Source organism: Dipodomys merriami, unplaced genomic scaffold (assembly GCF_024711535.1).
Source record: "Dipodomys merriami isolate MVZ:Mamm:240054 unplaced genomic scaffold, mDipMer1.0.p SCAF_2, whole genome shotgun sequence".
In the NCBI taxonomy this organism is placed as follows: domain Eukaryota; kingdom Metazoa; phylum Chordata; class Mammalia; order Rodentia; family Heteromyidae; genus Dipodomys; species Dipodomys merriami.
The window spans coordinates 49745964-49772739 of NW_027203381.1; the positions used below are offsets into that span (position 1 = coordinate 49745964).

Here is a 26776-nt window from a genome sequence, read left to right on the forward strand (position 1 = left end):
AATTACTAGCTCCTCAGGGACACAACAAAGGTAGTACTTAGAGGCAAGTTTATAGATCTGAGTTCCTATGACAACAAATTGGAGAGATCTGAACCCAGCAATTTAATAGGGCACCTGAAGCTCCTTCAAAAAGAGCAACAAGCTAAACCCCAATCCAGGAGATGGAAAGAAATAATTAAAATTAAATCAGAATTAAATGAATTAGAATAAAAAAAACATAGAAAGAATCAACAAAACCAAGAGTTGGTTTTTTGAAAAAATTAACAAAATTGACAAACCCCTAGCAAATTTTATCAGAAAGAGAACACACCCAAATAAACAAACTCAGAGATGAGAATGGAAACATCATCACAGAAACAACCAAGATTCAAAACACTAAAAAAGAATACTTCTCAAATCTTTATGCTAATAACTTTGAGAATCTGGAAGAAATGGACAATTTTCTAGCAAATATCGACATGCCAAAACTAAACCAAGATGATTTACACCAACTTAGGCCCAGATGAAACACTGAAATAGAAACAGCAATGAGACCTCCCACCCAAAGAAAGCCCAGGACCAGATAGATTTACAGATGAATTCTACAAGGCTTTCAAGAAGAACTCACACCAATACTACGCCAACTCTTCAATGAAATTGAAAGTGAAAGTTCACTACCAAACTCTTTCTATGAAGCTATCATAACCCTCATCCCAAAACCAGACAGGGACTCATCAAAGAAAGAGAACTATAGACCCTTTTTTTTTTTGGATCCGGTCGTGGGGCCTGAACTCTGGGTCTGGGCGCTGTCCCTCAGCTCTTCAGCTCAAGGCTAGCGCTCTACCACTTGAGCCACAGTGCTACTTCTGGCTTTTTTCTTTTTGCTTATGTGGTGCTGAGGAATCGAACTCAGGGCCTCAGGCATGCAAGGCAAGCGCTCTACTACTGAGCCATCTTCCCAGCCCCGACCCTTTTTTTTTTTTTTTTAATGAACAGCGATACAAAACTTCTCAACAAAATTCTGGCCAATCGACTTCAACAACTCATCAAAAAATCATGCACCATGATCAAACAGGATTCATTTCAGGGATGCAAAGCTGGTTCAATATATGCAAATCAATTAATATAATACATCACATGAACAAGAGCAAGGATAAGAACCACATGATTATTTCAATAGATGCAGAAAAACCATTTGATAAGATCCAACACCCTTTTATGATGAAGGCGCTGGAAAAACTAGGAATCCATGGAATATTCCTCAATATAATGAAGGTTGTATATGAAAAACCTACGGCCGGCATTACACTTAATGGTGAAAAGCTAAAGCCATTTCCTCTGAACTCAGGAATGAGACAAGGATGTCCAGTCTCTCCAACTCTCTTCAGTTTACTATTAGAATGCCTAGCTACAACAGTAAGAAAAGATGCAAACATAAAGGGGATCCAACTAGGGAAAGATGAAGTAAAACTCTTCCTCTTTGCAGATGACATGATCTTGTATTTAAAGAATCCCATGGACTTCACTCTCAAATTACTTGAGCTTATTTGAAACTTTGGCAAAGTAGCAGGGTATAAAATTAACCCTCAAAATCTTTTCTGTATGCCAACAATGAGAAGAATGCAGCTGAAATCAGGAAAGTAAATCCTTTTGTAAAACCTCCACAAAAATTAAAATACCTAGGAGTTAATTAAAGAAGTGAAGGATGTCTACAATGGAAACTTTAAAAACCTGGAAAAGGAAATTAAAGCAGAACTTAGCAAGAGGAAAAACCTCCCATATTCATGGATTGGGAGCATTAACATCGTGAAAATGGCAATACTACCTAACGCTATCTACAAATTCAATGTGATACCTATCAACATTCCAACCTCATTCTTCATTGAAATAGAAGAAGCAACCCAAAAATTCATATGAACTAATAAAAGACCCCGAATAGCAAAACTAATCCTTAGAAGAAAGAGAGTGCTGGAGGAATGTCAATACCAAATTTCAAACTCTACTACAAAGTCATAGTAATCAAAACAGCTTGGTACTGGCACAAACAGACCTGAGGCCCAATGGAATAGAACTGGAGACCCACAGATGTATAGCCACCTAATTTTCAATAAGGGAGCTAAAAAAATAGAATGCATGAAAGACAGCCTCTTCAGTAAATGGTGCTGGCAAAATTGGATAAACACCTGTAGAAAATTAAAGCTAGATCCTTATATATCACCATGGACCAGAATCAACTCCAAATGGATCAAAGACCTCAAAGTCAAAGGAGACACCCTAAAAACATTACAGGAAGGAACAGGAGAAACTCTAGGGCTCCTTCACACAGGCTAAAAAAAAACATTTTTTAAATAAAGACTCAGAAACACAACAAATCAAAGAAAGGTTGGACAAATGGGACTCCATGAAACTTCAGAGTTTCTGCATGGCAACAGACATAGCTAGCAAGATCAATAAAAAGCCTACAGATTGGGAGAAGATCATCACTAGCCCTAAAATGGACAAGGGTCCATATCTAAAATATACTCAGAACTCAAAAAAAAAAAAACTAAATCCCTCAACAACAAATCCTCAAAGAAACAACCACCCCATCAACAAGTGGGCTAAAGACTTAAAGAGAAACGTCTCTGAAGAGGAAATGTGAATGGCCAATAGACACATGAGCCAATAGGCTCAACTTCTCTGGCCATAAAAGAAATGCAAATCAAAACAACATTGAGATTCCACCTCATCCCAGTTAGAATGGCTATAGTCAAGAAAGATAATAATAACAGATGCTGGAGGGGATGTGGACAGAAGGGAACCTTACTTCATTGTTGGTTGGAGTGTAACCTTGTTCAACCACTTTGGAAAGTAGTATGGAGGTTCCTCAAAAGACTCTCCAAAGAGGTCCCCTATAACCCAGCAATCCTATTTTTGAGCATTTACCCAAACAATCACAAACATGGCTATACTAGAGCTACCAACACAACTACATTTATCTCAGCATTATTCAACATAGCTAAGATATGGAACCAATCCAGATGCTCCTCAGTAGATGAATGAATCAAGAAAATGTGTATATACACATACAATGGAATTCTATGCCTCCATCAGAAAGAATTACATCGCCCCATTTGTTAGGAAATGGAAAGACTTGGAAAAATTATATGAAGTGAAGTAAGCCAGGCCTAAAGAAACATAGGTCCCATGGTTTCCCTTATTTGCAATAACTAGTATCAGTCTAGGATAAGCAGAAAAGGTCAAAAAGCTATGTACATATGATCATTTAAGATGATGTTAAGTGAAAAGAACTTCAAGATAGGGGCACAAGTGGTTTTTTCTTTCTTGCTATTGTTTTTAACATATTTAAAATATACTATGTGATTTTTTTGTTTCTCTTGTATGTTCTTCCCCCACAGAATAACCCGTTTTCACTGTATTTGATGTCAGTGCCCTGCATTATTGTATATACATTTTTCTAATTTGGGGAGGGAAAGGGAAATAACAAAATGCTGCAATAAGGACACAGGTTACACACTGCAACAATGAGATGTACAAGACACTATGTTGAAAATGAACTTTACAACTTTGGGGGGGGGAGATTTGGGGAGGGAAGGAGGGAAGGGATAGTAGGGGAAAAACAAAGGAGAAGTAACAATGCTCGATAGGAAATGTACTCATTACCTTACTCATGTAACTGTAACCTCTCTGTACAGTATTTTTACAATAAAAAAATAAAAAACACAAGTAGACACAGTTAGACCTATGATTACATAACTCTTTTCCAGTTATAGGCTCCATAATAAATCCCTTTCTTTTTTTTTATTTTAATTTTTTTTTATTTGTGAACATACTGTATAGAGGGGTTACAATTACATGGGCAGGATAATGCGAACATTTCTTACCAAGCATTGCAGCCTCCTCCTTTTGTTTACCCTTCACATCCCTTCCCAGCCTCTCCCCTCCCCCTAATAAATCCCTTTCATTACCTTGAAGTATTTTCTTGTACATTGCCATATTCCAATTGTTTTGTGTGCTCACCTGTAAACTCAGGGGCTCACCCAGTACCAGCAATTCTCACTCCACATGCAATATTTGACAAGTCCCTGATGCATGGGGATGGAGCTCTACTACCTTTTACCAAACACAAAATTTTACCAAAAATGAAATTCCTGCTGGAAATAAGAATTCTAAAAAATTATGAAACTTGAAGAAAGAAATTGAAGAAGACATCAGAAGTTGGACAGAATTCATATTGTGAAAATAACCATACAGCCAAAAATTACCAACAGATTACCTTTCAAATCCCAATATCACTCCTCACACAATCAGATAAATAAATCTAAGAATTCATATGTAGGCAAAAATACCAAAAATAATTCTAAGTAAAAAGAGCACTTCTGAAAGTATCCTGATACTAGATTTCAAATTATACTACAAAACTATGGTAACAAAACCAATCTAGTACTGGCAGAAAAAGCAGACCTGAAAACCAATGGAACAATATAGAAGAGCCATGAATAAATCCACACAGCTTCAGCCAACTTAATTTTTCATAAAGGAGTAAAAAAAAAATTCAATGGAGTAAAGACACCCTCTTCAACAATGATACTGAGAAAACTGGACAACTGCATAAGGCTGAAACTAGACCTCTACCTCTCACCCTGTACAAAAATCAACTCATTTGGATCAAAGAGCACAAAGTAAGTTCTGAAACTTTAAATCTACTGCAGGAAAATGTAGGGAAAACTGTAGAAGATACACACCCAGGTGAAAGTTTCCAAATAGTACTCCAGATACCCAGAAGATGTGAAAAAGTACTAACAAATGGGATTACAGCAAATTAAAGACAACCCTGGAACAGAGAAAAATCTCCACCAACTATTCAACAGAAGAGATTATACCCAGAAGATATAAAGAACTCTAAAAGGTAAACATTAAGAGAACAAATAATCTAATTTGTAAATGGGCAAGCAAACTGAACAAACAGTTCTCACAAAACAAATACAAATGGCTAATAAACACAAGAAGAAACATTGAAATGAACCCTTAAATATGTATTTTAATGTTTTCGTTTCTTTCATGCATGTGTTTCTAACACATTTATAAGATTATTTCTTTGTTGCTTTGTATGTCCCTACCCCACAGTGTAACCCCCGCTTTCACTATATTTGATGTCAGTATAACATGTGGAGGAGATGGGGACAAACAAGTCGTTTAAGGATTCAGGTGGACCTGTTGCAACAATGAGAAGTACAAAATGTCATGTCAAAACCAGCTTTACAATGTCGGTGTGGGGGGGGGGAGGGGAGTATAATTGGGTGGGGGAGAGGGGGGAGGCTGGGAAGGGAGTTGAAGGGTAAACAAAGGAGGAAGCTGCAATGCTTGGTAAAAAATGTATGCATTATCCTGCCCATGTAATTGTAACCCCTCTGTACAGTATGTTCTCAAATAACATAAAATAAAAAAAGAAGAAACATTGAACATCTTTAACTATAAATAAAATAAAAATCAAAACCCCAGTAAGATTCCATCTCATTTCAGTCAGTACAGCAACCATCAAGAAAATGGGGTAAAAAAAAAACAAACCTTCATAAATTGTTGGTAGGAATGTAAACCAGTGCAACCAGTATAGAAATTGGTGTGAAAGTTTTTGAAAAGACTAAAAATAGACCTCTCCAATCAATCTACCATATCACTTTGGGACAATTATCCAGAGGACAGTAAATCAATATATTGGAAATATGGTTGCATAACTATGTTTATTTCAGTACTGTTCATAATAGCCAAACAATGAAATCAGTCAAGGTGCCTAACAAGTGAATGGAAAAGGAAATTATGGTATGTGCATGCATAGATATGATATATGAAATCATGTCATTTGCAGAAAAATGGATGCATTAGAAAATATCATACTGAGACAAGCCTAGCTCTCTGTGTGTCTATGTGTCTCTGTTTCTCTCTGTCTCTCTCTAAATATGTACACACACACACACACACACACACACATACACACATACACATACACACATACACACACACACACATGTAACTGGACACCATGCCTGTAATGCTAGGTAATCAGAAGGCTGAGATCTAAGGAATGAAATCAGAAGGCAACCTGAGAAGAAAAGACTGTGACACTCTTATCTCCAATTAATCACCAAAAAAACAAGACATGTGGTTCAAGTGGTAGATCACCAGCCTTAAACAAAAAAGCCAAGTGAGGTTTCATGGCCCTGAGTTAATGCCCCAGTACCAGCATACACACACACACACACACACACACACACACACACACACACACACACACACACACACACACACACACGGAAGCTAGACCTAAAATATAATAGTCATGACTGACATACATAAATATATACATGTAGCATAACTACATATGGATTAATAAATAACAAGAATGCAACTATGGAACTACTTAAGAGAAGATGGAAAAGAGGGAAGGGAAAAAATAAATAATAGAAGATGCTTTTTTTTGTCAGTTGTGGGGCTTGAACTCTGGATCTGGGTGTTGTCCCTGAGCCCTTCAGCTCAAGGCAAGTACTCTACCACTTGAGCCACAGCACCACTTCCAGTTTTCTGGTGGTTAATTGGGGATAAGAATCTCAAAGACTTTCTTGCCTGGGCTGGCTTTGAACCATGATCCTCAGATCTCAGCCTCCTGAATAGCTAGGATTATAGGCGTGAGCTACCTGCACCTGGCTAAGAGATGAATAATTTTGAAATATATTTTGAAAGAGTGAATATGGTTGATATCGATTGTTTTGTAGCTATGGAAATTTTGCAAAGAAGCCTGTTGAAATTGTTCTGGGAATTGGGGAAGGATGAAAAGGGAGGGTGTAGAGGAGATGAGATTGGAATATATTGTAAACATCTGTGGAAATGTAACAATGAACTCCTCTGTTTAACTAATGGAAGCAAATAAAAAGAGTCAGTAACATCTTAGGACATCAGTGTCTTCAATATCAAAGTTATAGAGAGCTCTTGGGAAAGATTAGTGATCAGGTCATGTGCGATAACTGGGGTCAGGAGGAAAGAGGTTTTCATTAAAAAGGGAAAGGGTAACATAATAAAACTTTTTAAAAGGATAAAGAATCTAGTCCCATCTTTTTTGTAGGCACTATTATATGGTGACATCCATCAATAGTTTTACATCATGGTCATAGGAGAATCGACATGACTGATCTTATAGGTAGGCAAGAAACTCTAAGATAGAGGAGGATATCTGTTATTTAAAGAAAGTCTGAAATGCAATTCAGTACCTCAAAATTTTTCACTTGTATTTTCTTCTTGCAGTCTCAAAGCTTATCCTGTCCCTAGCTTGACTTTTTTCAATCAAGGCTGGCATTCTACCACTTGAGCCCCATCTCTGTTTCTCAAACCTTGTACTGTGTAGCAAGGAGTGTATGACTAGCTAAGGCACTATAGCATTGTTACTATATATTCTTTCATTATCATTATCCCTAAAAAGCCTCAAGCCAAGGAATGGTTTCTTTATACCACTCCAGAAGCACTCTACAAATACCAAAGTTAATGAAGAGGAAAAATGTCAACATTTCCATATTCACTATCATTGGTCAAAATTTAAAAATCAAACAGTAAGCCACCCCCAACACATGTTAAACTTGTTTATTTCTGCATTCCATTTCTGGGTTTTGTGCTTAACCATGGTGTCTTGAAATAAGCAGACAGAAACCTGGTGCCAAGTCTAAGGACTTGAGATCGGAAATAAGTGCACAGGGATACCAAAGAAGAAACGGTTGATCAATTGCCATCTCAACACAGAAAGGTAGAATGACTCATGCACCAAGACAGAAATTGTAAGATGGTATGAGCAAGAGAGGAAGTCAGGTGCTAGCGACTCCCATGAGCAGCTGCTGAGGGGACTGAGCAAGTTCTTAGTCTCTCTAGCCCACATGTTCACCTCCACAACAACATATGACCCTGTGGTCTGACTGTGGTCTTTAGGGACAGAAATAGTTTTATGTCTTTTTTTTCCTTTGATGGTACTGGGTTTAAACTTAGGAACTCATGCTCAAACATTAGGCCACTTGAGTGAAATCTGCAGTCCTTAATTTTTGTTGTTTGTTTTACAGATGTGCTTTTGCCAGACCTGGCCTCGGGCCTCCACCTTCCCATAGCCACCTCCCAAGTGACTGAGATTACAGGTATGAACCACTGTGCCTGGTTGTTTAACGCTCTTGACCCCCTCATGAAGATGTCATGAAAGTCCTAATAGGTGTCTGTTAAGTAAACTCCCTATTTTCCTAAAGCCTTTATGTGCAATCAGTTCCTGAAGATAGTGAACAAAGAGAAGAACATTTACTGAGCACCAACTTTACTCCAAACTCTGTGTTTGGTGCTTTATGTGTGTTACTTAATTCATTCCTTGCAAAACAAAAAAAAATAACAAAAAGAAAAACCCGTTCATTAACTGTTGTTTTGTTTGTACTAGGGTTTGAACTCGAACACACTTGTTCTGCTGGGAAGATGCTCTAACACTTCAGCCATGTCCCTACCTGATTTTGCTTTTATTTTTAAACTTTTTTTTTTTTTTTTTTTTTTTTTTTGTCGGTCGTGGGGCTTGAAGTCTGGGCCTGGGCGCTGTCCCTCAGCTCTTCAGCTCAAGGCAAGCGCTCTACCACTTGAGCTACAGCGCCACTTCCAGTTCTCTGGTGGTTTATTGGAGATAGGAGTCTCACGGTCTCTCCTGCCCGGGCTGGCTTTGAACCGCGATCCTCAGATCTCAGCCTCCTGAGTAGCACTTTTATTTTTTAGATAGGGTCCTGCTTTATGTCGGGGCCAGCCTGGATCGCAGTCCTCCTAGTTATAACTCCAACATAGCTAGGATGACAGGCATCTACCTCTGTGTCCAACATTTTATTGGTTGCGATAAAGTCTTTCCATTTTTTTTTCCTAGGCTGGAATTGGACCATTAACCTCCTGAGTACTGGGACTACAGATGTGAGCCATTGTGCCCTCTTTTGTTATTCCTATTTTAATGTTGCAAAAAGCATGTTTTCAGAGAGGTTGGCTAACTAGTCGATATAAGGCAGGAATCTTGGCTAGGGGGTGGAAGGAGTCAGGGAGATAACCAGGACTGGACATGTCTGTTACAGCCATGCTTTTCTGACCTCTGAGTTCATTCTGCCACGGTAAGCACAAGAGATTTCCAAAGAGTCTAGGAACCAAAAAAGAATATACAAGAAGCCATAAAGTATCCACCTGCTTCCTGCACAAGTCTTAGTCCTCCAAGTCCAATGGCTCTGTTGCAGGGGTAACTGCAATGTCACCATTTCAGAAGTACAATGGACAAAACAAACATCTCCTCAAGAACTTAACAGAATCTGTAGGTGATTTTGACGTTGGATCTTAAGCAACAAGGAATTTATCCTACACCAAATGCTGGCATTTGTGCTAGAAATGACTGCTGTGAGCACTCCAACATCCACTGGTAAGTAAACCTCCTCACTGGAAGTCTCCCAGTGGAAAACTATAATCACAAATAAAAGGAACTAGAAATGAAAGACGTCAGCAAAATAAACTCGTCTGTCAGATTAAACACTGCTTCTGCCTAGTGTTTTAGAAATGTAAGAACTACAAAAACAAAGCTTTTGCATTTATGTCTTACATACTTAAGTAACCTTAGAATAGTTTTAGGCAACAATGACATTCTCTCCTTATTTAAAATAGGTATGTACACACCTCCAACATGAAGCTACTACAAAGCCTGTTAAGAAAGAAGATAATCATTTGGCATGATAGAAAAACCCTAGAAATAATGTAAAATGGTATACAAGAAAATGAAAGAGATGAGTTTGGGAGCTCACTAAAATGATCATGTAAATTATGTACTATTTATGAAGAGAAATGGCATTATTAATTAAAGTTAGGTTCATAACTGATGACCATATTGTGGCTGAATAGTACAACATATAAATCATGCACATTCACCACAGTGTGTACTGATGGCTCTCTTAGTAGACATAACTGCCCTCAAGCAAAAGCACTCAAGATTTTACAAAAAGCCATTATCCTTCATTTCTACATCTACTAAATTATAAGTAGGAAGACTGTCTAGGCTTTTCTCATGCGCATAATAACAGATTTCATAGACATGGTAAGTCTTAAAAAACATAAACAGTGTTTAGACGACTCTAAAGGGGGAGAAAAAGCATCAGCAAAAATGCAAAATCATTTTGGAGATGGGCAAGTTCCAGTTCCAGTCTGGAACTTGGGTCACAGCAAGAGAACAGACAGACAACATGGGAGAACAAGGGAGGATGGTGAGACTATGGCATCTAAACTGCCTTTAGGAAGTCAGAAGCTACCAAATATTTGGGCAGAAGAAAGTTTAAATAAAAGTCATAATTTGGCTTGGTGTTAATGGATGATGCCTATAAGCCTAGCTACTCAAGAGGCTGTGATTTGAGAATCTCAGTTCAGAGCCATCCCAGAGAGACAAATCTGTGAGACCCTTGTCACCAAATAACAAGCAAAAAGCTAGAAGTGGAGGTGTGACTCAAGTAGTGGTAGAGTCCAAACATGAGAAAAAAATAAGGCCTCTGTAGAGCATAGGACTCTGAGTTCAAAGGCAGAGTTTAAAGATTACTGGAAGAACCTGAAAAGTCAAGAAGAGAGACTCATTGTATTCTTTTTATCTTTCCATGTGCCTGGCAAGGGCTCTGTACATACTTGCTCAATAAGAGAAGCCCTGCTGGAGGGTTGCTGCATTAGTGCAGGCAGGACAGGCACACCTGAAGGCCAACATTTGCAGTTTCTCCACAGCGCATTCTATGGACAGCCACATAATTCTTTCTAAAACCTCTTCAAGGTCTTGTTAAGGAAAATCCCTTGCTGTCTATCCATTTGGGATCTTTACATTTCTACATGAAAGACTTTGTAAAGCTCTACAGTAAAGAAACTGTTTCACATTTTCTTCTTTCAGGATCTGTCCATAAATCTACCCTCACCCTTTTTATTGAAAAATAGTTTTCAATATCTCTGAAAGCAAGCATTCACGAGAAGCTTTGGAAAATGTGGCTGAGGTCATGTGTAAGTCAGCCCAAAGGAATGATCTTGAAGACAAGAGCAATGCATTAGAAGCTGAGGTGCTGGTGTTGAAGAATGGTTGTCCAGAGCCTGAGAACAGTGCACCCCTATGTATGAGTGGAGCTCTAACCACACATCCAACAAGGCCATTCACCCACTCAGGGTCCATGCAGGAAACACAGGCATTCCAATTACTTAAGCAATTGTTTCCTTTGGGTCATAAGAAAATCTTGTCACCAGCATTTATATAAAATAGCTCTCTTTCAGAGACTCAGGACTATTAAATCAACTTTCATCCTCCTTCATAAGCAAAATAAACCTAATTTCAGTTATATCTAAGTATCCTTTTTATAAGAAATATTTGTCTATATGTTCTATGAGAAAGTGATCCTGTGCTTAGTTATCCTTAGTTAAAATTTTCCTAACGTTGAAATTATTTAAAGAGCCTAAGAAAAATGTACAAAACTTCTGAGGTATCTAAGCATGGTACTAGAGGGCAGGGATGAGGCAGAATCTCAAACCAGCAACTTCATTAGGGTATGTTCAGTGATAATCCAAGCAGGATGCTTACCAAGTCACTCTGAAGTACAAAAAAACTCAGACAAATCTCTACCACTCTTTTTTTTTTGGGGGGGGGGTCCGGTAGTGGGGCCTAAACTCTGGGCCTAGGCGCTGTCCCTCAGCTCTTCAGCTCAAGGCTAGCACTCTACCACTTGAGCCACAGTGCCACCTCCGGCTTTTTTCTTTTTGCTTATGTGGTGCTGAGGAATCGAACCCAGGGCCTCAGGCATGCAAGGCAAGCACTCTACCACTGAGCCATCTTCCCAGCCCCCAAATCTCTACCACTCTTAAGCAACCTGACAAGGAAAGTGAATGGCTCAAAATTCCTACTTCCCTTTGCTATGAGGCAACAGGGGTTTGTTTTTACCATAGGTCTTAGTCTTTTAGGAGTCTGTTTATCCACATCATTGCCTTAACAAATTAAAGTCAAGTAGAAATACCACTTTGAACAGTAAAGACAGTGTATTCAAGTTATCTGCGTTTTCTATTTGCCTAAATATAATGAATATCAAGGTGGTCAAGATAAGGTGGGTAGTGTTTACAGCTGTATGTTGGAAGGCAGGGAAGAGTCACTTTGTTTCAGCTAAATGATGAACATGCCCACTGTAAGTACCTCGTAACTGAAAGCACCAGTCTCAAAAGTCAGTGGCAACCAACCAATCTGAAAATTCAACCATAAACTTTACTAAAGTTCATCTCTTTAGCTCCAAGTATTCTGCATCCGGTAGATTATTCAAGGAAATAATCAAATACATAGAAGAGCTTTTACACACAAAGGTACTTCCCAAAGCATTGTTTATAGGGGGAAAAACTGTACTAGTGAATAATAGGACTTGTACTATTTGGACAATAATCAAAATCCAAGAGTATATACAGAAGAGATTATTCTGTAGCACCTTAAAACCATATTTATAAAGCTAATAGTAATAATAATATATGTTAAAAGGCAAGTTATAAAATTGCATATAATAAACGTATTTCTGTAAAAAGAAATTTACACAGGAGACAAATAAAAGGATGCAAGTTAAGTCAACATATTCACAATGGGAAGCTTCATACTACATGATTGTATAATTCTTTTCCTTCTTTTGACTTCAGTATGCTTTCCAAATTTTTCTTACAATGAATAGACTTCCAAAAAAAGGAAAAAAATAATTTTTTGTTATAAAGTAGTATCTAACTGACTAAAAATCATTTCTAAATTTTTTGTTCTGAGAAAACCTGAAAATGCATAATTTTTATTTTTTAGAACTTTTATTATCTTTAAGTAGTTATACAAGGAGTTATAAGGATTATGCTAAGAGAATTCTAATTAGAAAGTTCATCTGCAACATGTATCAATATTAGTATATTTACACTCACCCAAGAAGCAAGTTATGCTTAGACTGTAACCACACAGTCGGGGATGAAGGGGCAGGGGCTTCCTAAGCTTCTACCACATTTCAGAGCAATTGTACACACTCCAAACAAACAGTGCCCTGACCAAGTAAATACGAATTTGAGGTGGGTCACCCATTCCACTGGCATCCAGACTATAGCCTCTTTAACCTGTATCTCCAAAGATAAATATAATCTGATCAATTTCTTTTAAGTGGGGGTATAGTAAACAGCTTAGTGACATTTCCTTTATACCTAAACCAAGATATAAAACCAAACTGAAGTGCCTTAACTCCTTTAACATTTAGGACATTTCAGGCAATAATCCTTTCTATTATCCCAGAAAATTAGCAAAAATCATTGGATTGTCAACTTTAAATACATTAAGAACCAGCTTTACTTGGCTACCTGGACAAGGAGAGTCAGCCCTTTTATCTCATATCATAAGTACAGCGATGTTAGCAAACAAAGATCAGAATAACAGAAAAAAAAAAAAAAACTAAAATGAGCCTCCCCCATGGTATAACCCATTTTCACTGTATTTGATTCCGATGCCCTGCATCTTGTATATACACTTTTCTAATTTAGGGAGAGGAAGGGAAAAACAAAATGCTTAAAAAGGGATACATGGCTCATGCCTGTAATCCTAGCTACTCAGGAGGCTGAGATCTGAGGATCATGGTTCAAAGCCAGCCTGGGCAGCAAAGTCCATGAGAGTCTTATCTCCAATTAACCACTAGAAAACTGGAAGTGGTGCTGTGGCTTGAGGTAGAGCACTCGCCTTGAGTTGAAGAGCACAGGGACAGCGCCCAGGCCCAGAGTTCAAGCCCCACAACCGACAAAAAAAAAAAAAGGATACAGGATGACCCATTGTAACAATAAGATGTACAAGACACTATATTGAAAACAAACTTTACAACTTGTGGTGGGGAGGGAGGGAGGAGTTGGGGAGGTGGGAAGGGAAGAGATGGTAGGGGAAAAACTAGAGGAGGTAACAATGCTCAACAGGAAATGTACTCATTACCTTACTTATGTAACTGTAACCCCTTTGTACACTATTTTTACAATAAAAAAATGTATTTAAAAAAACTTAAATGAGGAGCCAAATCTACAGGGACTACAGGGAAGGCCAGGTACTTATACCTCCCTTATTGGATCCCTTCTTTATTCCCTAGAGAAATGTGGGGAGGTTCAATCATCATTCTGAAGGTACTCATGTGATATGATAAATAATACTGAATACTTGGTAGCTTCCTAAGAATAAACAAATTAGTTAAATCAATCATCCCTGCTGAAGGAATGGTACAAGTCTGTTTGAGAATTGACTCTCCCAACCCACACTTGACTTCTCTAATGCTAGCTCTCAATGCTTCTAAGACTTATTGTATAGCAAGCACCTGGGATCTTGCTAAGAAAAAGGTCTGATTTATCAAGTATAGGTAATGCTGAGGCTAATAAAAAAAAAAAATCTCAATTTCTGAGGGTAAAACCTAAGCATCAATACAGTTCCCTAGTGAGACTAATGTATAGCCAAAGCTATACATGCTACTAGATTTAGAGGCAACTGACCCTCTAACCCTTGGCTCTACTAAGTATCTTTCATGGCCTAACCAGTATTATTTGGCTCCTGAGTTGTGAAAACAGAGAGAAAAGAAGAAGTACACAACACTCATAAGCTGTGAGCTCTGTGGTTTAGCAATCATACTTAGTATTTTACTACTACTGCAGCTGCTGCTGCTGCTACTGCTGCTGCTGCTGCTACTACTACTACTACTACTACACCATCACCATCGCCACTACCACTACTACTAGTACAACTGTTATTTAGGCATGTTGACAACTAGGAAGAGGAAGAAACCAAATGATGTTATTAGGTAAATTATGGACTAAGGTAAGAAAACAGGAGCAAGGAATGTAAGTATATAGAGGATGGAGAAGTTGTAGGAATGAGCTGCAGTGATAATTACAACTCCTGTCATTCACTTTGCTCTTTCTGGGGGGGAGGGGAGAGGAAATGTTTGAGGGCCAGTACCATGCTTTGAATTCAAGGCCATGTGCTCACACAACTGGTGCTCTACCACGCGAGCCACATCTCCAGCCTGGCATTTTTCTGGTTATTTTGGAGATGGTGTCATGTTTTCTTCTCAGTTGGCTTCCCAACCATGATCACGTGGATATTAGCCTCCTCAGTTAGTAGGATAACTGGCAGGAGCCACTAGCAGCAAGCTTCACTTTGGTCTTAATGTATATGAAGCACCGTCGCACTTACTGTCCCAGGCAGAACCTAGAGATTCTAATTAATTCCAAACAGAGCCTTAGAAAGGCCTGAGCTTCTTTTCCCATGGTATAAAGGAGCTGTAAGTCCCCAAAATAGTGATGAAGACCAAGATGTAGCTAAGAATAAGCCACAGTTAACCACTGGCAGGCTCAGGAGGGTGAGAAGTGCATGGCAACGCCTCGGGAAACAAACAGAAAGAACTGTGCACACCCTTGTGGGGCAGTGACAGCAATGGGAGGCACCTGACTAGGGACTGGGATGAATTCAAGTGGGACTACTCTTCCGCAGGTTCTTCATGTCCATCTCTCCTCCTCTGTGCATCATCTCAGGACTGTGAACTTTGTAGAGCTTCTTTAAGATGCCTCTCCTCCCAAGCCACCTTCCCGTGTATCAAGGAGGTCAAGAGGTACAGCAAGCCAATTCACAGAGGTGCTTTATGCCACTCCCATCCATGTCAAAGGAGAAATGAATTTCCATGAAGCAGCAGCTCAGGAGACCAAACCAGCTGAAGTGCACATGCTAAGCAATGATAGAAGTCAGGAACTGAAGCCTACAAAGACTCTAGAACCATCATCAACTTCACTATGTGTTCATTTGAGAAGATGTTTTTAAAAACTATTGAGCTCATTTTTGCTGACCATGACCATTGCTGCATGGCCTTCCTCGATCACAACTCCATTACAGAAACACTGTTGTTAAGGCTCCAACATCACACGCAGGAATCTAAGAGGCCCCTGGAGTTTGCCCACATGCCCTCATGGAAAATATGGAGCTTCCAGACCTGGGCTTGGCAACTTAACTCCACATTACATGACTCCACCTCAGAACTGTGTGCTCAGCATCTCCTACTGCTGCTTCATCCTCCCGCAGAATAGGAACCTGGTTTACAGATGAGCAAAGAGAAGAAGAAAGGAACAGTAGGACATGTACATAATGGTGGAAGCAGATTCCAGTCTAAACCCATGTGGTCTCTCTCCAGGCACCCCATCAACCCGACTTGTTCTTTCTACAAAACACTGAAAAGCTACCACTTTTTAGGACTTATAGGACCAGAGAACCTAGCCACTTTCCATAATTATTTCTACTATTTTTCCTTTTCAATAAAAGCCACAAACCAAAAAGACCTTTTGGTGTAAAAACATTTTCCCTAGACTCCATGAGATTCCTCAGCTTCACAGTTGCTGGTCTGTAAACAAGAAGCCAGAGGCCCAGAGGATTATGTGGCTTCCTGGGATGTTAAGTGAATCAAACAAAGAGGCAGGATCCAAATTCAAAAGCCTCTGTGTCTCAGGCCATGGCTCTGGGCACCAGCCAGACTCAGTGGTTCCCCACAAAATGTGCAAATTGGCAGCGAGGGGGCAAATTGACACTAAATTGTCACGTCCAGCTTCTCCATCAGCTCATTTTAAGAGTGCTATCCTAACTGGAAAGTTAGCTCAGCCAAGTTGGCCCCCACCACCACTGGCACACAAATAATACTGAGGAAGTAAACTAAGGATGGAAGGAGAGAGGTCACTCAGCAGCAGTTAACTTTCTCCATGGAGTTTTCCTAGCTTCGTTTTTTTTTTTTTTTTTTAATCTCCTACACACACGGCCCAAATAATAACCTTTCCTTAGAGAATATATGGAAAGAACTCTAGAAATTGTAGGATATCGTATGTCCTATCATTCAACAAAAACAAACTCATTAAAATATCAAATATGTTTTCACATTCCTTATGTACAGAAAGACAGAAAACATACTATAATTCTGTCAAAACCAATCCCAGTAGCAGCCTGAACCCTTGACTGAGAATGGCCTTCAGCTTGTAACTATGAATGTATTCATTCCATGCAATTGTTGGTGTTTTGTTTCAACCGAAGAATTGAAACAAAACCTCCAAGTAAGTGGGGAGGACTCTCACCTGTGAAAGCATTTGTGGCCTGAAAACCAGCTTCCTGCATACTGCTCCCCAGACAAGCTTGTGTTTCGGCTCTTAAGCTGTCCTGTCACGAGGAAACTGCCTGGGCAAGGCCTCAGGTCACTTCCATCTTAGCCTGTCCAAGTCCATCGCTCTGCCGGTCCAGCTTTCAGGAGCATCTGATGCCCACTGGCCGTGCTCCCACACCCTGTGAGCAGGCAGTACCTGGACGGCACGCAGTCCAGCAGCGTGTGGGGCACACGGTCACGTCAGCTGTCCAACCAGAGCACTGAAGCCATGGTGAGCCCAGGAGTGGAGAGGCTGTCCCACTGAGACCTGCTCTCCCACCTCAAAACGCAGGCCTCCTCAGCCTCGCGGCAGTCGGCATCTTCCACAGCCTCAGCCTCACCAAGGGAGCCCAGCCTGTTCTGATCTGCTGCTCTCTGTGCTTCACCTCTGCTCTTGCTGAAATTAAAAAGAAAAAGGTCACGTTCTTGAGGACCTGCAGAACCATAAGATTAACAGACCTACAGAAACCAAAAGAAAAGCCACTTACAGCCCTGCCCATCACCCTTCAGTAGGCACTGGGGGCATCAGTCAAGGGGAGATGACAAAGGGTTAAAGCTCCACCTTCATCCCCAGAGTACCCCAAGCCATCCACTCCTTCAAGCCTCTCTAAGAACAACTATGAAGACCACAATATTCTAAAGTCCTTCCCCAGTTACTTAGATCCATACATACCCTGAAGAATCTGGATCCTAAGATCATACAAGTGAGGTTTTTAGTTCATAACAACTGCCATCAGCTCTCCACAAAGGGAAACTCAGGGTTTGAACAGAGCACTTTTTAAAGGTTACTCTCTACAACATGATTAAATGGAATTTATTCCAGGGATACCAGGATGATTCAACATATGCAAATCAATAAATGTAATGTAACAATTCAACAAAATTAAGGACAAAAATCACATAAAAATCTCATCAGAAGCAGAAAGTGCATTTGATAAAATTCAACATTCCTTCAAGATAAAAAAAAGCCTTCAACAAATTAGGTATAAAAGGGACATATCACAAGAAAAACCATATAAGACCACAGAAAATATCATGCTACATGGGAGAAAGCTGATAGCTTTTCCTCTAATACCAGAAACAAGACAACCATGTCCACTTATACCACTCTTATTCAACATAGTGGTAAGCAAGAGAAATAAAGGGCATCAAAAATGAAAATGTCAAAGTTAAATTGTCCCTACTTGCAAATTACATGGATTTTTAGGCAGAAAAACATGAAGATCTCTACACCACCTTTATAGTAACAATAAAAAAATTAAAATTAAAAAAGGAAAACATAAAGATGCCACTAAAAACTATTAGGGCCAATAAATAAATTTAGTAAAGTTATAAGATGAACTATGAAAGTTAGGATGATTTGTCATACACTAATGCAAGCTTTCTAAGACAGAAATCAAGAATTACAAAGAGTTAAAGACATCTAAGAATAAATTAAGAAATTAAATGATTTCTACAATGAAAATTACAAAAAATAATAAAATGAATTGAAGAAAACAGTGAAAATTAGTAAGATATCCACATTCATAGATTGGGAAGAGCTGCTAAAATTTCCATACTATACAAAGTGAATTTGAGATTCCATGCAATTCCCCTTAAAATACCAATGATCTTCTTCACATAGATAAAACAATCTTAAAACATATATGGAACTAAAAAGACTTCAAATCCAATTTGAATCCAAGAGAACAGACCTGCAGATATTGCAGCACCTGAATCTAAAATGGGCTACAAAGCTATATTAGACAAAACAGCATGGTACTGTCAGAAGGAAACTCCAGACCTAGATCAATGCCACAGAACCAAGAATAAGAAATACATATATATGGCTAGAAACTTAGGAAATAATAGAGGGAAACACTTGGAGATATTAGTTTGGGCAAAGGTTTTTTTTTTTTTTAAACATGACCCTAAAGACACTGGCAACAAAAGCTAAAAATGATAAATGGGATTACATCAAACTAAAAACCTCCTGTATAGCAAAGGAAACAATCAACAGAGTGAAAATACAACATACATAATGAGAAAAAAAAATCTTCAAACTATCTGACAATGGATTAACATCTAGAATATGTAAGGAATTAAAACAACTCAAAAGAAAAAACCCACAAATAATCTGATTTTTAAATGGGTTAAAGACTTACAATCAACAAGCATAAGAGAAAACATTCAACATAATTAATCAAACAGATCCCAACAGTTCTTTATCTGGCTTCCCAGTACTTTCCATACTTGGAACTTCCTACAAATGTTTTGATCACTTAACATCCACCTCTCCCACTGGACTCTTAACTGCGTGAGGACAAGGGCAGTGACTAGTTGATACTCTAAATCTCCTCAGTATCTAAGACAGCCTGGTGCCTGGAGGAGCTCAGTAAACATACATTGACTGAATGAATGGTGAGTGAATGAAGGCAGTTGTGCTAAGCTTCCTAAGTACTGTTCCTAGTACAAAAGCAGTTGAATGCATAGAGAAGGCTCAGTAAATACCTACAAAATAAATCCACCCGAAGCCCTGAGGCTGACAAGAAGCATTTCTTATGTTGAGAGGCTGGTCCTCTATTTGGCTCTGATCCTATTGACTGGAAGGGATTTTCCTTCCCTCACTAGTCAAGATGAGACAGTGATTACAAGCAATGACCCTACTGTACTCACACTTCACAGAATATACTATCTAGTAAAGGCTTTTAGAAGCTACTCTGAAACTGTAACTTCAAATCCTACCTATCAGGACTATAGAGAGAAAGTTCTATTCCACAAGGGTGAAATAACTGAGTGCCAACAAATATCGTATAGGAGACCCAGTGTGTATACCAGGTCTCTTGCCCTCCAACGACAATACTCCCCAACTTCTGAGAGTCAGGTAGCTCCCTAAACCTAAATGCTTTAGGCCTAGTAATATTCAAATCCAGAAAAGCCAAGAGAAGAAAGAGAAGAAAACGAGATAACTTACCCAGGATGAAAGGTCACAGAGTCAACCTGAGCCACATAATTAAGAGTTCACCTCTACAGCAAGCCCAGTGTCATCAAACACACACACTACACAGATGTTCTATTTATACTACGAAGATGGGCAGGACTAACCAGGAAATAAATTAATTCAATATTGCACTTGAAAAAATGTCATTAAGTCCCTCCCATAACAGAGCAACAGTTACTAAGGAAATAGAGCACATCCAACGGAAAAACACCCCCACAGGAAGGGACATTAAAAAAAAAAAAAAGACCACTCACAAAACCTAACCAAGTAAGTTGTAGAATACATTTGCCTTATTAGTGGTTCATAAAAACTTATATGAAATGAAGCCTTCCAAGGAATCATTCAGAAATAAAAACAGCTGCATTCATATCATTGCTTTCATTTTTAAAAAAATATGCTATAAAAATACACATGTAATTCAGGAAACTGGAGGATCACACACGGGGCACAGAGGCCAAAACCCAACAAAGAAGTGAAATGACCTCTTTTCAAAAATCAAGAAACATTTTTTTTAATGTGCGCAGAGAATAACGGCTGCAGTTTCAGTTTTTATTTCCTCTCACTGTGGACAGACTGTTTCACTGGTGGAGTGTCTGTTACCTAGGTGACGGCTAGACTGAGCAGTAGACAGCTCCAGGCCATACAGATCTGAGAGCTCTGTCTGCAGATCCGCATACTGCACTACCACAGGAAAAGTTGCAGGGACAAAGAAACACCAAAAAATGAAGAAGTAGTTTTAAACTGTGGCAAGTATTAGGCACTGATGCAAAACTTTAACAGCATATTAGTGAATTCTACTGGCTGGCTCACTTAAATTTAAAGTGGCAGAAGGTTTTTGGTGAGACCGATATGAGAAGAAGGTGTGAGAAAAAAACCAACAATCTACTTTTTGACTTGTACTGGAATTAAGTGTGCACTGTTGGAGAGAAAGATTACATTTAGGAGTTCCTGTACCCCAAAAAGCAAATCGTTTACACTTTTGCAAGGTCCAGTCTATTTTAGGATTTCTTAACTTATTTTGTTTTAAGGAAGAAATGTTAAGAGCAAATAAGGCCCTTATCTTTAAGGTAGCCGTGGGTAGACTTAGACAAGTCACTGGACCTGATCAGGCTTTCTTTTCCTTACCTGTAAACTGAGGGGGTAAAAGTCCAGGTCCCCTCCAATCTGAACAAATGTGTGTCTGTGGCTGTATGTGGCCAAAGGAGACAGAACAAACTGCATAAGAAGGGCACAATATACAGACGGTAAGCTTACCAAGGTATATGAATCTCAGAACAAGTCAGAAACATAGATTGTCTGCCACCACAGGAAGGCAAGTTATTCAAAATAGCCAAATTCTTCAAATGCTACTTTTCATTTTGGTAATTTCTGGGTATAAGATAACATGCAGTTTATACTATAGTATAATCTCAAAGATATATCCTCAATGAGCTATGGTTATTTCTTCAGTATAAAGTAGTGTCTTGTTTTAGATAACCAATTCAGAAAGCAAGTACAAAAGTCTACATCTGGCTCAAACATACAGATGAGCTGCAAAGAGGAAGAACAGCAATTGCATTACAATAGTGTTTAGAGTATCACAGTTGATGTTTAATAAAGCCTGTGACATATATAGCATGATGCTTATCTCAAACCAAACTGGAAAAAAGTTCCCCTAAAAATTAAATAGGATAACTATCCACAATGAATTTGTAAGTCTATAAATACCTGCTCAAGTGATCTAGGAGTGGAGAAAGCCATATGGAGACACCTACCTGATCCCTTCATCTTATGTAGTATGAGACTCCAGAGGCTCAGGGAGGAAAGGAAAGATGTCAATGGTGAATGTGTTAATATACACAAAGCCAAGACCAGAGCCAGATGTCTGGAACCAAGCCCAAATTCCAACTTACATTGCACATGCAGGAAGAAGCTGGCTCAGAGTCAGAGCGGCCTGTGAGGCTGAAGAAGGGGAGTGGCGCACCCCTGTATCATCCTGTTCACTAGGATTCAGGGAATATTGAAATGGTTTAAACCATTTATACCATATTCACAACTCTCACATGGACAAGAGAAAAGGAAAAGACCAGGGATTGTCATAAGTAAGATATCTCCAGGTAAAAATACATCCAAAGGTCAACTGGCCTAGTCCAAGCATGTCACAATTGTGGGTGTCAACTGAGCTGACAGTGAATGTGAGAATCAGTAACCCTGTCTCACTCACAGTTCTGCTGACCACCAGCCTATGTGACTGCAGAAGCAAGTCAGACCTGGGGCTGGCCTCTGAGACGCTCCACACCAGGGATAGTCCCCACAATAACTTTTTTTTCCAATAAAATTGAGCTACACTGAGATAAAATGAGCTTGGCAGGCAACAAATAGGAAGTCAGGCAATGAGTTAACAGTGTATGAGAAGGAAGGGGAATGGCAGGGGTGTTTCATTCTCTATGGGATTAAAAGAGAATAATGACCAACAAACTATGTGCATGAAACAATTTCTGTCCCACTTACCAAACTACTTGCTGTCAGTTTGCAGCCATATTCTTCAAGTCACTTGAGCCTAGCCAACAATATCCCCTGCTCTCTGGCCTGCAAGGTGCCAAGAAATCTACATCTTTTCATCCATTCATTGCTCCAGCAGCAATCTGTGAAGCCATTTACTCTGACCACACATTATGTTAGGTCCTAGGAAGACAAGGATGAGCAAACAAACCAACCTTCTGTTCCCATGATAGCTATGTTCTTTATCTTGTCTGCCTATGGAAGCAATGCTAAATATTTCCTGACTACTCTTGGCCCTGGCCAAAGAGAATAGGATATAGCAGGTGCTCAGTAAGTGCTGGCTGGTATTCTACTGGGTTTTATCTGCACATCAGCTGGCTTACCTCCTCAATCTACTGCCTCAGTCTAGCATCAGCTATACAAAGTAACAAGGGCACTTTATATGAAGAAACTAATGGCTAGGGGGCATTCAAACTCGGGAGAACACTCCACCTGGGTATTCTGGCGAAGGCTTGCCAAACTCTCCACTATTTAAAGCATACTCAAAAGACAGCTTCACACACAAATGAGCCAGAGAAGAAAAGTCCAACTCTGAATCAGACTAATTTGGCTTTACTTCATTCTTGGCTTTGGTATGCCTTTGGTAATTACTTAATGTCCCTGCCTCAATTTCCTTAGCATAAAATGGAAGCAATGACCAGACACTGGTGGCTCATGCCTGTAATCCTAGCTACTCAGGAAGCTGAGATCTGAGCAATGCAATTTGAAGCCAACCCAAGCAAGAAAGTTCATGAGACATTTATCTCCAATAAAACACTCAAAAAAAAAAATAAAGCTGAGAGTGAAGCTGTGGTAAAGCACTAGCCTTGAACAAAATAGCTCAGGAACAGCACTCAGGCCCTAAGTTCAAATCCTATGACCGGCACCAAAAAAAAAAAAAAATAATAAAGGAAGCAATGATGAAACCTGCTACTGTGCATTTAATGAGAAAATCTACATAAAACATTGTATCTCTAAAGTGCTAAAGAATTTACAGTGTTACAATTACTACAACTCACCCACAACAGAGAATATACTCAAACTCATCTCCAGTTCTTATCTGGGCAAACTGAATACAATAGGGTACTTTCTCTCATAGTTCCTCAGCTGAATATCCTTTTAAAATTTTTTTATTATCTTTAAGTAGTGGTACACAGGAATTGCTATTCAACGAATCAGTTTATGAGTACAATGCATTTTGATCGATGTTACCTCTTCAGTTGGTTTTCTTGATCTTTCATTTTCATTGTGAGAACATTCATTATTTTTACATTTTCTTTTCTTTTTTTATTTTGTTGTGAAGATGCTGTACAGAGGGGTTACAGTTACATGAGTAAGGTAATGATTACATTTCTTTTCGAGCACTGTTACCACTTCCCTTGTTGTTCTCCCACTATCTCTTCTCTCCCCCACCTTCCTCACTCTTCCCCACCCCCCAAAGTTGTAAAGTTCATTTCCAATATACTGTCTTGTGGGTATCATCATTGCAGTGGGTCATCCTGTGTCCTTGTTTCAGCATTTTGTCATTCCCCTTACCCTCCCCAAATTATACAAATGTATATACAAGATGCAGGGTGCCAAAACCAAGTACCGTGACAAGGGGAAGAACATACAAAGGAAACAAAAAAATTGCACAGTACATTAAAAACAACAACAACAAAGAAAGATCTCTTGTGTCCATACCTTGAGGTTCATTTCGCTTAGCATCACAGCTTTTGACCTTTCCTGCTCATCTGATAAAATTATTCTAGACATATACTAACTATTGCAGATGAGGGAAACCATGGGACCTATAGTTCTTTGGGTCTGGCTTACTTCACTTTATTTATGTTCTCAAGAGATAGAAACCAAACCTCAAAGTCATTCCATGTCAGCTAAAATTAACAACAGAGACAAATAGGAGAAAAGAGAAAATTAAAGAAAATGTGGGTGAAGTATTTGATATAAAATGTGGTGAAAGAATAGAAGGAAAAAATGACAAAAAAGAAATGCCTTAAAAAAGAGCCTCTTGGTACTAATTTTTTATGTTTTCATACCAAAATATCAAAAATTTTCAATGTAACAAAAAGGAAAACTATATTTAACCAAGATAATCCATGTCCTGCTCAGAAAATACTCATGTAGGTCTAGTCTGCCTTTCTTCCCTCCTCTTTCCTACTTAGCTTGATGCCTTTGTGTATACTTCAGCTTTCCCAAGGTCCAGTAGAAGTACACAGGGAAGACATCCTACCAACTTCATCTGACAAACTGAGGTGGAAGTCTCAGACTCCAAACCTCGTGATGTTCCCCACCAACCCTATTCCCTCACATAGGCTGGCAATGAGCAGCTGAGAAGACCGGAGTAACTGATCCGAACATAGCCACTCTGCTCTGCTGGTATTTAGTCAGGTGTCTGTGACATGCTCAGACCTCTGGCTTGCCCTTTGGATGACTCTGGGCCCAAACTTGGGCCCTGACAATGCAGTGGCCCCTCTGCCCACCAAATGGTGCTAGATGCTAGAGCAGAAACATCTTGTGAAAAGCTAACAGAATCAATCAACAATAAAACAGCCAAGGTTCCCTATAGAAATGAGCAATATACGTGACTTTAATCACTGGTACTGACAAAGGTTCCTAGATGCTCCTTGTTTACGAAGCTCCAGACCAGCTCCACATTTGCTTCTTCAATCAAAGCATACCATAAAGACCAAAACATTCAGTAAGTAGTTCTGTCTTGTTTACATCCATTTATTTTCTGAGAAATATATTCCATCAGGAAAAGAAAAACTTTCCACTGTATGATTTTTCATAACTTGGTATCTGGTTTGAAATGGATGGTTATAGATAAAAATATTTCCAGAGAGTCCTGAGTTGTCTGGAACAAACATTGGAGAAAAGATGTTGAAAGAGCAACAGAGTCTAATGGCCACTTCCTGATACCTGCTGCCTGCAAAGCTCTGAACCAATGAAGGAAGCAAATGCTCAGCTTAATGTAAATCCATCCAACTGTTTGGTACAGACACACTCAGTCTTGCACTCTGAAAGAAAGACTCCTTATAGCCTGAATACCTACTAAGACAAGATTTAAGAGAAGTCATAAACCTTTAGAGGACAAAGGAGATTCCTACTGCCTGTAAAGCAGACACAAATCCAGTCCATCTTCTCTCAGTACATACTTTCAACCACTCTGCTGTTTGCTCATTTACAGAAACCAAAAGAAGACATAAAATGCAATTAATAATGCATCATCTGAGTTGTTTTACAACAATGGAGAGAAACCTTAGTTTCCCACAAGACCTCAAAGATAATCTCTAGACTAGCCTCACAAGAATGGCTTAGAATTCAATGGGCAAAGGCAGTCATTTGAGACATACTAAATTCTGAAAATAAATTGTTCAGCCCAGTCAGTGTTGGTGGAACAACATAACTATGATCACCAAAATCCAAAGAGATAAACATTTCAGCAGATGTCTAAAAGGGTTGGCCCTGGAGCTGACGTCAATAGTGGCAACTGGGCCCAAGTGTGTGACAAATGAGCCCTCAGTAGTTTACACACAATAATGAATACTACACATCTATGAGAGGCCCCAGCACACCAAGTCATTTGATGAGTAGTCCTAACTCTATATATATTAAGGAAAAGACTGATAGAGTTTCACATCTTCCTGGAAGGCTGGACAGGCAAGCCTGTGAAAATGCATATGTCCTGAAGAGCAGCTGTTGAAAAGGGCAGAGAATTCAGAGGGAAGGCTGCCTGGCATTTAACTAATGTGACTACACAAATCCCATCCCTGTGTACTTATTCTGGAGGCCTCCGGCCAAGGAGAAAGAGTTCATTAGAATAATTTTTGCTGCCTGGGTAACAAAAGTCCATGTATGTGCTCTTATGCAGCAAAAGAAAAGTGAGGTTTATGCTTAGGGAAAACAGTACAGACAGGTATTATGTCCCACTAAGTAGCCAGGGAGTAGTGAAGAGACACACAGGGTGATCAGAGCAGGTTCTCACGTACCCAAGACCATGCACCTTCTGAGCTGCTGAGCTGCAGAGATCTGACCAGCAGCTAGAAGCTGCTGCATTCTA

General features: G+C 39.2%; 1 protein-coding gene across 8 annotated transcripts in view; it reads right to left on the reverse strand.

Annotated features, from left to right (window-relative positions):
• The window catches only part of Ldlrad4 (low density lipoprotein receptor class A domain containing 4), a 433987-nt gene that overhangs the window by 264241 nt on the left and 142970 nt on the right, over positions 1-26776 (reverse strand). For 5 of the 8 annotated variants that reach the window (XM_070029586.1, XM_070029590.1, XM_070029588.1 and 2 more), the window contains one exon: positions 17152-17613. The exons of 1 other annotated variant lie outside the window; for it this stretch is intronic. In XM_070029586.1, coding sequence (XP_069885687.1) covers positions 17152-17191 — 40 coding nt within the window. In that variant the 5' untranslated portion in view covers positions 17192-17613. Of the gene's footprint in view, positions 1-17151; positions 17614-20169; positions 20285-26776 lie in introns of those variants that run through there. 2 more of the 8 variants (XM_070029591.1, XM_070029595.1) reach the window with 2 other exon arrangements.